General features: G+C 40.5%; 1 protein-coding gene across 5 annotated transcripts in view; it reads right to left on the bottom strand.

Annotated features, from left to right (window-relative positions):
• The window catches only part of LOC108248137 (SLX4 interacting protein), a 43,294-nt gene that overhangs the window by 4,274 nt on the left and 23,834 nt on the right, over positions 1–15,186 (bottom strand). For all 5 annotated transcript variants that reach the window (XM_037973407.1, XM_037973406.1, XM_025010698.2 and 2 more), the window contains exons 5-6: positions 12,070–12,138; positions 10,052–10,140 (exon numbers count right to left, since the gene is read on the bottom strand). In XM_037973407.1, the coding sequence (XP_037829335.1) occupies positions 10,052–10,140; positions 12,070–12,138 (158 nt within the window). The remainder of the gene's footprint in view (positions 1–10,051; positions 10,141–12,069; positions 12,139–15,186) is intronic.

Here is a 15,186-nt window from a genome sequence, read left to right on the forward strand (position 1 = left end):
ACATGTCATATACACATTCAAGTCACTTGTTTTAAATAAATGCTTCTATTTTAATTAAGTTTTGGTCTTCATTGTAACTGATGTGCAGAGGGATAATGAGGGGTTGACCTCAGGATTTTTTGAAGTCTGGCTATGGCCCTGGTTGTGGCAGCCATCTTGAATGCGGTTCTGCCCATTGTTTCATGAGCTATGCTGTTAAATCAGGCAAAGACACACTTACACAGTTACATCATCATCCACTTTTCAATCCTCAAAATAAAAATGTAGGGGGAAAAAAGTAGGATTTACCATTTGGAGACTATAAATATCTAATCAAGATGTAGATGTTTGACAGAAAAAAGTCAAATAAAACCTTCAAGTGTTCTGAGATAAATGGTCAGGAGTTCACCGAAACTTTTAAGGATTTCTCTCTGGGCCAAATGTCACAACAACTCATCTAATAGGAACTACAATGTGCACTCTGGACCAAAGTGTTGGAGCAGATTAAAATGCATTTCACAGACTGCTGCTCCTCACTCGACGCAAAACTCTAAAAAACTGTTGCTGTGAGGAAATAAAACCGCACAGAAGTTTAATCTTGGAAAACTCAACACTGTGGCCACTTTGTTTATTTAATATCAGCCATTTTTCAGATCATTGCCATCCTATAAACTGGTCTGTAAAATGATCAATGTGCACTTTAAGATGGGGAAAGCCAATGTGGTCAGCTCTGGCGGTTGTTGTTAGACGAGAAAGAAAAATCATTAAGTCAAGTTTTGTTACTAATTACAACATATGAGATGCAACACAAGAGGAAAACGGTAACTGGCCTAAGCTGTAAGGGCGAGCTGGAGAACTGGGTGTTGGAGCTGCAGTCGGATCTGAGATGTCTTTGAGGGGAAAAAGGACAGATAACAGAGTTTAAAAGATAATATCTCGCCGGGCTGAGACAGCTGGAGACGAGCTGGCGGGTCAAAACTGCAAGAAAATACGCAAATACTACTGACCAAAAACTAAAACAGCTGAAGCGCTTTAGAATTACAGAAACTGAACTGAGGAGACGTGACGATTCTGAGAAAATTTGGTGCACAAAATTATCGAACATGTTCGAAACTCGAGCAACAAGAGAGTGGGCCTCTGTGACTGACACGAGGAAACCGGGAAAAGGGAGAGGCGAAGATTTCTGAAGATTCAAAGCCTTGTTAAAATGTACACTACAGAAAAATTAATGCAACAGTTGTTTTGTTTTTGTTTTGTTTTTTTACAGTGGAACCAGGTATCGACACCCGAATTTTGCAGTTGGGGTGCTTTTGTTGACACATCCCTCCCTCCTGAATTTTAAAAAAAACAAACAAAAAGCTGAGTCTGTGTCTGCCATCATAGTTATTTTGCAAGGATTAAAAAGTGGAAACCGTGGTCACGGGTCAGCTCAGCTTTACTTCCAGAAGACACGTCTTCACGTTGATCCACTGGTCTGCTGAAAACGCAGGAATATAAAAATCTCCGCCTTAGCATCAGCACACATCTCTGTCCCCAAAGCCTCGCTTTCATTAGAGGGTTTTTCAGCTGCAGGACTTGGGGTGAGTAATCTTTGGGGAATAGATGAAGACTTGGTGAAATTTGCATGCATACTGACCCTTAATTAGTTTAAACCTTTTGGAAAATGTCTCATAAATGACTGCTGGTAACACACTGCAAACAGCGACTCCAACAGAGTTTCCAAAATGTTTTCATAGGTTCTCAATTTCCCTGCTGGAGTCACAAGGCCTCCGTCTCGCTTCACTGTAATTCTGAACATGTTCAAGACAAATCTTCTCTCAAAATAGTCACAGGGTCATCGAGGTCATCTCAAACTCGTCTCAATTTAGTTTCAGTAATTGTAATCTGTGAATACTCCCAGTGAATGTTGGACCAGATATCACCAGGCGCTCGTGCAAATTTATTGTGAGATTTTAGGTGAAAAATTGTGTTTTTTCCTTGCGATTTTGTCCCAAACTGCTCCCCAACAGCCGCTGCCTGGTGAGCTACAAGCTTTAAACGAAAGCCTGGATGGAAACAAAACGAACATGAGTAAGGAGTGTTGAAACGGAGCACCTCCCAGAGTCGTTCTGCCTGACCTCAACTGTCTCTCCGGTTTGCCCACAAGTGTAAGAATCCTCACACAGGAAGTCCTCCACAAGCTGCTCTTTGTGTAGGATTGAAGTCATGCTACAGTGTGGACAGAAGTTCAGTCTTTACACTCACTTACAGACAGAGCTACAGCTGGACTTAACAACCGCGACACACAAACTCGCATCCGCCTTCTCAATCCCGCTTCGACCCCAACGACAGCGAGAAAAAATTTTTTTAATAAAATGCGGGTGCCACCATTTGCATAGTAATGCCTTGATGTCCGTTTAATATGCATAAATTCTGTTTGAAAATGATCTTGAAAGAAAAATCAACAAGAGGCCGAGGGGGGGTTCGCTGGGAAAGTTCAGAAACTTTCTGTTCCTGTCGGCACGACTTCAAAAGAACGAGACGCTGAAAGAACCAAGTCATGGAAAGGAAGAGGCTCGAAGAGAGGAAGTTCAGATATACAAGCGAAGAAAAGCGATTTAAAAAAAGGACAGAAAGAGAGATGGTGCATTAATGAATAACATTAGGAGTTAAAAGGTTTGGTAACCTGAAACAAATAAAGCAAATAGCTGTTTTTGGACAACCAGGACATCTATTAAGTTCAATTTGCAGTCTTTCATTTGTAAAATAGATAAAAAACATTTCTGAAACAAAAACAAAGCTAAAAAATTATTTCACAGAACCTTTCTTTTGTTTATTGTTTGTGCAAATCTTATTTCTGCAACAAGAGGGTCGAAACCTCACAAGCATCCAATATCAACCACTCCACATGTCAGTAAAAAAAAAAAGGGTTTCCTATGAGTGTTGCACAAAGTAACAAAATCTGGAGACAAATTGAAAGTTACAGCCATTCTTGGGTTTGATGAGATCGCTTACACACACACACCTGAGCGAAAACCTTACTGATGCGCCTTGGATGGCAGGTGATGATAATGTTGAGGGTTAACAGCCTTGCTGACATTTCAATCTGGCTCCACCTCACTAATTGTTAGCATCAATCATTCATGGCAATCGAAGCACGACACAACCATGTTTACTTAATGACTGAAACCAGAAAAATGATGTCAGCCCGGGCAGGCAGCGATCTCCACCTTTCCAAAAGTTAGTTCTGTTGCTTTACTTTACTTTACCTGCTTTTCCATGCGGGGTAAGAAGCAGCTGGTGTCTACCTAATGAATCACAGAGATTAGATACATTTTATGTGTTAATCAGGACTTGGATGTAGCCATCTTGTTGAACAGTTGGTGGAAGATGCATGGTTAGTAGAAACACCTGACTGCCACCACTTCAACCCAAGTAAAAAGGACTCAACCCTGCACCAAGATGCAGTTTGCTTGCTTCAACACACAGATACAAAATGTTTCTCTGTATCTAAACTGTAAAATGTTATTTGTTGGCCTGAAATTTTAAACATGTCTGGAACAAAGACCAAGAGCAATGTTCCATCTGTTAACATAACATGGAGGGGGTGGGACTTAAAGCTTGAGATTGGCCGACAGGGAGACTGATCCTATTCCAGCTTCAACATCCAGGTTCTGGTCTGATGTCTAGATATAAACAGTTTATGGTAGTGGTGTCCAATCCCTGTCCTGGAGGGCCACCATCCTGCTCGTTTTAGATGGTTTTCTGCTCTTCAAATCAGAGAAACACCTAAAACATGAAGGATAGTGGCCCTCCAGGACCATGATAGGACTTCATTGTTTCATGGTCTAGACCAGTGGTCTCCAATCCTGGTCCTGGAGAGCCACCATCCTGCATGTTTTACTTGTTCCTCTGCTCCAACACATCTGATTTAAATCAATGGGTGATTAACAGGCTTCTGCAGAACATGAAGAGGTGATTTAACCTCTGAATCAGGAGTGTTAGAGCAGAGAAACAAGTAAAACATGCAGGATAGTGGCCCAAAGAGAACCAGGATTGGACTTCTAAGTTTAGTTTCCATGTGGGTCAGACAGTGCACGAAATGTGAGGCAACTTTAGAAACTGTTTGGTCACCTCTGGAGTCTGTGAGTGACTGGAGACAAATTCTGATCAAACTGAGATGTAATTAAGATTAAATGTGACTAATCATTTGCAAGAACGTCACGCAAAAGTCACAATATATTCACAGTTACGTAGGTCGCCAACAGTTGCAGCCCGGTGAGAGTACAGCCTAACAACCTACAAAGCAATCACTTCATCACAGGAACTGCATCAAGGCTGCACATCTGGATGTCAGTTTACAGAGATAAGCCTGCCAAAAGGGCAAGGAGTGCAGAGTGAATGAATCATTTGGTTTAAAACAACACCGGTACAAGTCCTCGAAGCTTGCCCCAACCTTGAATGGCTCCTGGACGCAACTTCAAACAGATAACCAGCTAGACTCTGTGAAATACCATTTTCTCTTGTGTCACCTCAGATAAGGTAGGAGTACAGACAGGAAGATCAGGCTCTTTATCTTCTAATGCAGCTGCACTCCAAGTAATGCAGAGATATGAAAATGGCCTTTAGCTGATCTAAAACACTCGTATGGGTATTTAAAGACATTTCCTTCTGATTATATCGATTTACACTAACATACAGAAAAGTGTTATCTATGCATTTCATATAAACAGCTATGAGTTCCAAAGGTTTATCTTAAAAACTGTGAAATTACCTGAAAAAAAGGAGAAAATACAAGCCTATGATAAACCAGAAATCATGTCATCATGAGAAGCTTCCATCATTTCTGATCTGAGAGACAGATTTATTGTGCTTGGATTACTCCAGAATCTTCATATCTCTCCAAGAACAAACAAAACCAGTTAGATGTCATCCCATAAATCAAAACTAACTCGTCATTCAAGAGGTAATAATTCATGCCAGCGAGAAATGCCCCAGTCACCCTCAAACCAATTCTGTCTCCAAATATTGAGCTGTTCTTTCCACGAGAAAGCCAAGTTTACAACATCTTCAAACTGGCACCAAGAAACAAAAACAATAACTTTTCCAGGCAGAAATACCTCCTGCGGAGATGTTCGTGAATGCAGTCCGCAGATTCACCCACCCTGCTGCTACAAAGAAAGCCTGCCCTGTTTGTCTGAGTTCACCGCAGCTTTCTTGCAACAAAGTCAACAAACATGCATGGGCACATACTTGTTTAAAATAGAGGACAGGTTCTTATCCCCAAACATAGACGAATGTCTTTGGATCCACCCATGTGGGGGATTAAGACAAGCTGTTAACTGTTTGAACTTACTTTGTGAAAATCAGTGAAAACAACTTGAGACCGGATGAAAAGAAGACGCGATTGTGTACTGTAAAGGGATTGTGTGTTTGATTGGAGGAGGATGGGGCCGGCAGACGCTGAACGTTTGGGAAAGGACTGCAGCTAGCTGTTTAGTTGTGAGGAACTGAGGCACACTGAGGTCATGAGTAAACACACAGGCTCATCTAGAGCTCAAAAGAGGAGGAGGGGGGGCACTGGAAACACATCTGCGTTCCCTTTGATCCAAACTTCTGCGGCGCAGCACGCCACTCACCTCAGCTGCCCACTCGCTGCCTGACTAGAAAACAACGGTGACAATCCCAAACACTAGCTCTGCCCTCCTCACTGTGGGTGCTGACTCACAAGCTACAAGCATCTTTTTCAATCTTCAGATGTCATGAAAAACAATGAAATTGTGTAACACGCAAAAACCTATTGTTTGGTTCCCACCGTCTAAAAGGAAAATAAAGTGCCTCTACCTCTGCAGAGCCACAGTCGTTTCAACGTTTCTGGGTCATAACAGACTGAGAGCATCTGGCTAATACAGATGTCAAAACTGTAAACTCCAGACATAACACTCCAGACTTTAAAGTAAAAAGTGTTCTGAAACTAAAGTACTTGTTGTAACGTTCAGCGGTGCCTGACACACTCCACCCATTGGTTTCAAACTGTTAAGTAAGAGTGCCTGCATCCAACAACTTTGGAGCTGCTAATCGTGTCCACAGTAACAGGTTCAGACATTTTCCAGAGTTGCCTGTTCATTCGTATTGTTAAAAAAAGTGTAAAAAGTACTCTGCTGATAAAAGCACTACAGAGCGTTGCAGTACACAGGATGCAATAAGTACTGAAATGACAATTACGTGTATTTTTCTACCCTTTAGATTTCAGGTTAACTCCTATTTGCTGCATTCTTGAGATGCTCTCCTGCAGCCCCACTAGACTCCATACATCAGCAGAACTTTCCCATGATGATACTACCATGTACGACTGTTACCCCAGGCCCTGCCATGGCACAACTCTCTTCAGCTACCACCACGAGTATCACGTCTGTACTTGGTTGTTTTCATGACCTGGTTACAATCAGTGGGACAATCCCATATGGACCATCTTTTCAGCCTTGCTGTGGAGGAGGAAACATCCAGCGGCATGAGAGGATGCAGGAGAAGGGGTTTTCTCTGCAAAACCTCGACTCCATCTACTCTTCTTTCTTCTCTGACCAGCAGTCCTGACCATCTGATTTACTTTGAGTCCAGCAGGGGGAATGAAGGACGGCTGAGCTTGGTTGGTATTTATTGCTTTGTGGAAAGCGTGGATGGTACAACGCAGCTGCATGGTGAGAGCCTGACGCAATAGTATTGGTTGCAGTGTGAGCGGCAGCGGGACAAAATCCACATAGTAGCCGCATTTACAGGAGTATTGCATTAACTTACTTGGTGCACCACAAGCAAGGGGTGGGTGTGATGGTGCTCAAGGCTAACATGGCATACCGTGCTTCAAATACTCAACAACGAAGCCACACCGGAATGCTCAGGCTCCACGTCATGGATACGTTGGATATGCTGCCACCACACTCCTCCACCCAGGACCTTGATACGCTGCTAACACACTAATGAACTAGTTTAAACAATGGGGGAGCCCACTGCATTTTTAATACGTTCCTGTAGACCTGAGGTCCCCAATCCTGGTCCTGGAGGGCCACTGTCCTGCATGTTTTAGGTGTTTCTCTGCTCCAACACACCTGATTTGAATGACTGAGTGATTAACAGGTTTCTACCAAACTTGAAGACCTGCAGAAGTGCAGGGAAACAACTAAAACCTGCAGGATAGTGGGTATCCAGGACCAGGGTTGCCTACCCCTGCTGTAGACCATGCAAAGACCATCCACAGTCTGGCTGACTTTTTCATGTCTTAGAGGGGTTATCATCCTGAGTAAAGGAAGTTACTTTGTTAAACTCCTCTCACTGCCCTTAGAGCTTGTATGGTGACATCATCAAGCCTTTTTATTCTATCATGATGGACAGCGGCTTGCTGTGTACAGGTATGTACTTTTAGCATAGTTTTAGTAGACATAGTTGGTCATGCAGATAATATTTAGGCAAAGGCTAAAGAGATTTCATCACACCACCTTAAGGACTGATTTCTGAAGTTTGAGCCCAGATTGCGAGAACACCGGCACCTGCCTCCATCCTGGGAGGCTGTAAAGAATCAGATGGGGAGCTGGGCTCGGACTAGAGTGATTCAGGCAACAGGATGACCAGCATTGAAAAGACAAGCCATCTTTGGAATGTGGGACCTAGAGACAAATTACTCAGGGGACCGGAGAGCACGCCTCACAGAAACCGGAGACAAGGCCAGAAACCTTGTCTCTACTAATAGCTCCTCTAATCTGAAACCTCATTAAACTCTTCGATCGGTAGTAGCAACATTCCATTGGGTCGTTTCTTTTGTATGCTTTTTTTAAAAAATGGAATGTCCCCTTGATGATATGTAGTCTATTTGCCAACCATTAGACTATTGGGCCATAATTATTACGCTAAATTTAGGAGAAAATTTTCCACTCTTCACAGGAATCCCTCCACATCCCAGGAAACAGCTAAAGGAGGCCTGCAGGACAAAATATGGGATAAACATGGATCCTGTGATGCAAGCTGCACAGGCTCTACAGTACAGCTGAAAAAATGCTACACTTCTACAATGATGTAGGAGTGAAGGGTAAACAACTTGCAAATGGTATGCTGAAGTGTGGGAGTGAGATGTTGGATTTAAAGGCCGACTCAGATGTTACCTTAGTTCCCTTACAACATAACCCACTGACCTTATGAAATGTTCTCATTTGTCAACTTTTCCACTGTGGTTACAGATTTTTCTACAGCAAGTCACACAAGCTGAATCCTAACAAACCTGAAACTTCTCTAAACACATGGAAATGTGGCTTGTTCTTTCTCTCGACTCGCATGCTCATGCAGTCAAAAGTTGTGGGATAAAAGAGTCCTGCGAAAACACGCGATTAACTCTGACAAAGATCTCCGAAAACCACTATATTTTTAGACAGCAACAATATTATATTTAACATCAACATGAGTAAAAGCAGATTTTTTTTCTCATATTTGTGTCTTTTTTTGGTAACATTAAAGCAAAACATCTCAGGCACAAAGAAAAGAGCGAGGACGATTATTAATTATTCTTTTTGTCATGTGAAAAACCTTCAGCCACTCTGTCTGGTATCTTTCCCTCACAAACCAGCCTTCGAGGCTGAGCGAGTGAGAACCCCACCACAAGACTCCCACCCTCCAAAATTCCCTCTGCTTGTACTGTATAAGCCCGGAGAACCACATCCTGAGCAGAGAAACGCAATCGACAGCAATGCCTCCTTGAACTGGAAAATTGGTTACACAATCTGAACTTTTCACTGATGTTGCTCGACAAAAATATTAACAATCACTGCTTTTATTGGAAGCCCGACTGTGGAAAATGCAGGCATATTAAAAAAAAAAAAAGAAAAAGCCTTTTAGAAAAAAGGGCCAATTATCATGAGACGTGATGGGAAAGATGTCTCTGCTTGATGCGACTGCCAAGGTGAAATGATTCACCGCCATCTCTCAAATTACTCGGGGGATCCTAGGATCAAATTAACATCTCAACAAAGAATTGTGGGTAATAACACGACTGCACAAAAAGACCTAAAACACTTACCAGCAACTTTACCACAACGTTGTGAATCTGACTGCACAATCAAGATAAATGCATCTCTTAAAACCCAAATAGTGCACAAATGTTTCTGTAGCTGTCTTAAAATATTAAGTATGTACAGTTTAAAGGAGACTAATATGTTTGTTTTGCTGTACTTTAAAAAAAAAAATTATTATAGTTATATTATAGTTATTGTCTGCCATTATGAAAGGCAGGTGTGTTCATCTGCAAAATATCTCATGAACCAGTGAACGTATTTTAATGAAACTCTCAGTAAGTAATTCAAATTGGCCGCCACAGCTAATCAACATAGAAATGACTGCAACTCGGTCAATTTTACAGATATTGGGCTCAGATTTGGTGTGGTAGTAGCTGAAAGTCATTCCCAACACATAACTTTGAAAGCTAACAGTTCACAAAAAATGTTTCTTTTGGAATCGACTCTATTCAAGATGGCTGCTGCAGCTACGAGACCTTAGAAAACACAAAAATCAGTATAACTCAACCTTTTTTTACAGCTACTGAGCTCAGATTTGGTGTGGTAGTAGCTGAGAGTTATTCACAGCACATATTTACATTTTGTGCTGTCTATATTGTCCTCTTGTTATGTTATTTTCAAGATTTGACCAAAAATGGCTAATGTTCTGGCATGGAGGAGGGTGGGAGATATCAAGAAACGCTATGCCTTTAATTGATTCAATTATTAACGTTGGCTTTAATGCCAAGAAAAGTTTCAGAGCTGTTATGAGAAACAAGAACCGTTTAGGTAGACCCTTTAAAAAAGTCAAAAACAAAAGAGAAAGAGAGAGATGATTTAGCAGATTTGAACCATGACTTCACACACATCCAGGCTCTTTTTATTCTGTTTTTGTGGTCTACAAGAAGCCCTGCTCAACCTCCACCCACTTGTAAAGACGACCCATACACATAAGTGAGAGCACAATTTGGCAAAACATCTCCATAACATCACACAGACCAACGCCGGCGTCTTAGCCAAGCGACTGGAAGAGGAAATAGAGAAGTATAAACAGCACTCACCGCAGCCAAGCTCGGGTTTCTATGGTTTGCTAAGGCATCTTCTGGACAGCTCACACACACAACGTATCGTTCAGGAAACAAACGCAAATCTGAGAGTGGGCAGAGAAACAACACAGACCTTTTCTGGTTAATAACACGGGCTTACCTCTAATTATGAGTCAAAGCCAGGCAAAACTAATGTTGGTGAATGTTGGAATTAACGCAAACGCCATGTATTAACCTTCCATCGGACCACAAACTAAATTGCAGTTTAAATATAAAACTGCTGAGCATTCTGAGCTCAAATTTTGAAACTCTTACTTTAACAAATGGGTTTGGGGAATCACTTGATTATCCTGTCGTGAAGCATTTTAATGATGCTCACCATAACCCTTCTTCACTCAGGTTTTTTGGGACTGAACTTGACGTTTGTGGACTGGAGCTACAACGTTCAAACATCAACTCCAACACTGAAGTACGTCTGAACGCTGTTCTTTGACTCTTTTAGATGCCATTTGTGATTCGGATGTTTTTAAAGTTATTGCTTCACGTCTTAAAAGGAGAGTACCGAGATGAACATGTTTTAGTGAAGCAGCCGTGCATCTTTCTGTAAATATGTGTGAATTTTGTGAATGATTTGTAGTGTTTAGATGCAACTGGTCGAGCACTCAAGTCTAATTTTCTATTTAAGACGGATTCTAATTGTTAGAAATTGTCTGATGAAGGTTTAGTTGCTGAAACGTCCCAAATAAATTAACGCTGCGAGGTCAACGGTGGGCTGAAGTGTTGTGTCGCTTTGTTGGATTTAGCAAAGTGGTTTTTGGATTTAAATCTGTTAAAAACACTACAAACTACAGCCAACATTTGGAGTCAACCCTGTTCAATAAGTAAAATGAAATAAATGCAAATACGATATGCAAATTTGCACTTTATTCACCAAGTTGCACAAAATCCAGATTGGTCGTTTTTTTGTGCAGTTTGCTCTCATGGTTTACCGTCTTTGTTGTGTTTTCTATATTTTCAGATTTTATTCTCTTGTACTTTAGTTTTGTTAATGAACTTTGTGCCTGTTTTAATTTAAATCCACTGCAAACATTTCCCGTGTTTTGGAGGACTAGATGTGTATTCGCCTCATATCTACTTTTCTTTTGCTTAATTAATTTTTTTGAATTTAAAGTTGTATGCCTCCTGAGCAGTTTACTTTCCACCTTTGCAACCTTCCACCTCTGCTCTTGATTTGAGATCATTTTAAGCATGCAATTCACTCAAAATATAAAGTTTTAACAGAATAACAAGAAAACTCTTAAGCTAACGTACCCATTTGATGGGTATGATGTGTTTTTGGTACCTTTTTAACATTTTTGCATTGACGGATAAAATCAAAGTCAGTTAAATCTTAAAAAATCGCTGCGTTCTGGTAGTAAAATTAAATAATAATGTTTAAAAAATCTATTTTTTTAACATATTAGTTATCCGAATAAGATTTAAGCAAGTAATAATGAAACTTGCAGAAGTAAAAAACAGATAAAATGCATTTTTAATTAAAATGTTAAAATGTTAAAATTAAAAACAACCGGACTGAATTCCACCACGTTTGACCCCGAAGGACCAGGTCTAACTCGATGCGTGACGGACGTCTGCAGCAGGTCCGAACTGCCTCGGCCTCGAGGGAACAGATATTAACTTCGCTGACAGGAAGAGAACCATGTTGGTCCCATGAAAAGGTGACCAGGGGTCACAGACACTAGATGGGCCGTGAAGATAGATTCTCACTGCCCTCCGTAGAACGTCGCAGTTTCTCCTCGCTCCCACTTCTAGTAGCCTCTCAAGGGAACCACTTAATGGCCGCCTGTTAGCAACAACACCCTGTGCAGGTAGGGACAGGACGTAAAAACAAGCGAGGGGGAGAAAAATCAACAAGCCGACCACAGATGACTTGCTCTTTCTGTGGGAAATCTGTCGGAATATGAACCATCGACATGTCTATTTTTGACTCTTTAAAAAGCTGCAGAGTCTTTAAAAATATGTAGGTCACGTACCCTGCTGGACAACACATCTGAGACTGGAGTGCCGCTTCAGAAAATTGGCCATAAGGTTGAAGTTTTCCCCTATAAAAAAAAAAAAAAAAGGCAGTTAACATAAAAAACGACACTGATAAAGATTAAAGGACGACTTTTATTGAGACTAAAGAGAAATTTCTTGGCCGTGTAAACTTTTTTCAAACAAAAAGTGATTAATCAGTGGACGCACTCTCCTAACATCTAACATTGGATCAAATATAAGGCCATTCATAATGAATTCTACAATTTATTTCACAAAAAAAAAGAAAAATGCAAGACCGAGTTTTACAGAACTCAGCATCAAACCACTAAACTTTTTATTAATGCATAAATAAATAATGCTCCATTTTGGTTGCATTCGCTCACCAACTTCCTAATAAACTGAACCCTCTATTCCGTCTGAATCCTAATTAAATCTGTAATTAATTGCGGATAACGCCTTCATTCCCCGTTACAGTTTGGCACAGACTGAGGAGTCATGTGTGGGATGTTTGTTGCGGTATGTAAGATGTGCTGGGCAGAAACAGTGGCCTGTTGCCTAATCTGCCAGGAATTTGTTGACTAAAAGCAAAGGTCTGGCTCACATGCAATCCTGTTGTTCTCGGTGCCGTTAAAGCGGCCTGAACTTGCTCACTCTTTGGTACGTTTAAACTGCACTGATTTTACATCCGTCCGTCCACTTTCTTCACCTGCTCCTCCTTTTTGTCTTATTTTGAGTCTCTCTCTGCGTGTGTTGCTGTTTTAAAATCTACTTAAGTGCAAACTTGAGGAGTTTCGGGGAGGCTTCGAGTATTTTGACTTCAATTATAGGATTACACGTCCTCTGCAGTTTGAGAAAATCCTGACCTCTTGCTCTCCGGACTCTTTCGAAAGCCCCTGGTTAATGTCAAATATGCAACTGCCGTCAAGCAAAAAAACAAGGCAATCGTTATTTCTGAAAACCTGACATTTTAGAAGGTTTTCACCCTCCCAGCAACAACACTGACAAATATTCATTAACAAATCATGAAAAACTTCATCAGGTCTCTTCCCAAATATGTCCCTTCATTGCATTTAATGTTCTTTGTCAATGATATGAAATTTCTTCTAATAATGTACATTAATTATGGGTAGGTGATATGGAGGAAAACAACTATTTTTTCACATTAAGTTGTTTTTTATTACTATTTGGCAACTAAAGTATTTCCTTATGTAAAAGCAGTGCCCTAAAGAAACAAAACATGAGCATAAATAACATTTCTGAACAGATTTTTTTTCCAGTTTGTGCATTTTTTCAAACTTGTGCCAAACACAACAGACTTAAGAAGTCTGCTAAGTTTTAGGTCAACTGGGCTGTCGACTGAAATTGTGAGAAAACTGCTAAAAGATAAGCAAAGTTTTTGTTTCAGTCTCACTGAAATCTTAGACGGATGGACGGACGGACGGACGGACGGACGGACGGACGGACGGACGGACGGACGGACGGACGGATGGATGGATGGATGGATGGATGGATGGATGGATGGATGGATGGATGGATGAGCATTAATGATATTAGTTTTAACTATAGTTTAAAAAAACAAGTAAGCTCATAAGTAAACAAGTTTTTTTCCTGATATGAGTTACTTGTTTGTTGCCATGGCAATAAGAAAAAAACTTATTTGTTTTTTGTTTCGTTTTTTTGAAGTTATTTTAATAAATGGGAAAAAATGAGTAAGAGTTTAGGTCCCATTGAGCAATGTGGTGAATACACTCTGAAATCTCTTTAAGATGGAGCAGCCCCCTTACCCAGAGCTTGTTTTTATACTTACTATGCCTTAAAAAAAAGGTTACATCCTCTTGTCTTCAAGACGTTCAAAGTTGACACAATTTTAGGTGGCGTTGGTTTTTGTTGGGTTGTGATTTTTGGGACAAAATTATTTATTTTAGCTGTCATTTAATCCATGGCTGACTCAATACTCGAGTATTTTGTACGGGCAAAAGAAGAAAAAAAAAAAACGAAGTCAGGCTCCAGTATTTTCATTACTGAATTACAGCCTCTTGCCTCGAAGAGCAGCCAAGTGACAATGTTTGGTGAATATTAGTTCAAGATTTACAAGAAACATTTTACAAAGCGTTTTATCACCCACACTCCTGTGACTCTATAATTACAGCACGTATCAAATAGTGACAAGATTTGATTTGAGTGTGTGAAGCTTCCAACTTTAAAGCTTTAATTTGGGGTTTCGAATCCATGATTAGGTCATGGTGTTATAAATTCAGACCGTTTTGTCTGTAATGAGCAGCAGAAAATGACATTAAGTGACATATTTAGTGCAATATTTTGGTAGCGGGAGCTTTAATGAGACCTCATGGGTTTTTTTAGTCAGCTGGGTCAGCTTGTAATGCAACCATTTTCTTTTTAATTTATGAGTTCATAAAGTCACGATGAAAAAAAAAAAGTACACCCTGTTTAATTTTTGAAGTTTAACAGATTATAATAATACAGAATAAGAACTCACCCAGTCCTCATGGAATATGGTGGGTACAATCTCAAACCCTTCATATAATATATGTCATTATTTCATAAAATCTACAGTAAAACAAAAAGTAAAAGTAAAAGTATTGTGCAGAAACTAAGCACACCTTCAAACAGCAGCCAAATGCTAAACAAATCCACCTGATCGAGCATCTGCAGCTCAATAAAACCAGGAGTTTGGACACCTTGCTGGTCTGGTGTGCGTTAACATGAGGAAGCTGTCTCGGGACCAGAAAGTTGCAGGTTCAATTCCCCATGTGTCGCAGTGGTGCCTCGAGCAAGGCACCTCATCATCCGTCCAGCTGATCAGGAAGGATCTTATGGAAGCCATTTCTGATGCTTAACGACCCGGAAAGGATTCGAGTTTTTAAACAATTTGAAGTCCATTGCTCCACAGCGCTTAAAATGATTTACAAGTGGGATTTATTAATGCTTTATAAATGTGTTATTAAGCATTAATAATTGCCTGAGAACATCTGTGAATGTGATTCATGGACTTTTCTACAAACACACACACACACACAAATGCATCACACCGCCTCCTACCGCCTGGAAACAAACATACACATTCTCATATTCATATTCTGCTGTCGCATCTC

Source organism: Kryptolebias marmoratus, linkage group LG22, assembly GCF_001649575.2.
Source record: "Kryptolebias marmoratus isolate JLee-2015 linkage group LG22, ASM164957v2, whole genome shotgun sequence".
NCBI lineage: Eukaryota > Metazoa > Chordata > Actinopteri > Cyprinodontiformes > Rivulidae > Kryptolebias > Kryptolebias marmoratus.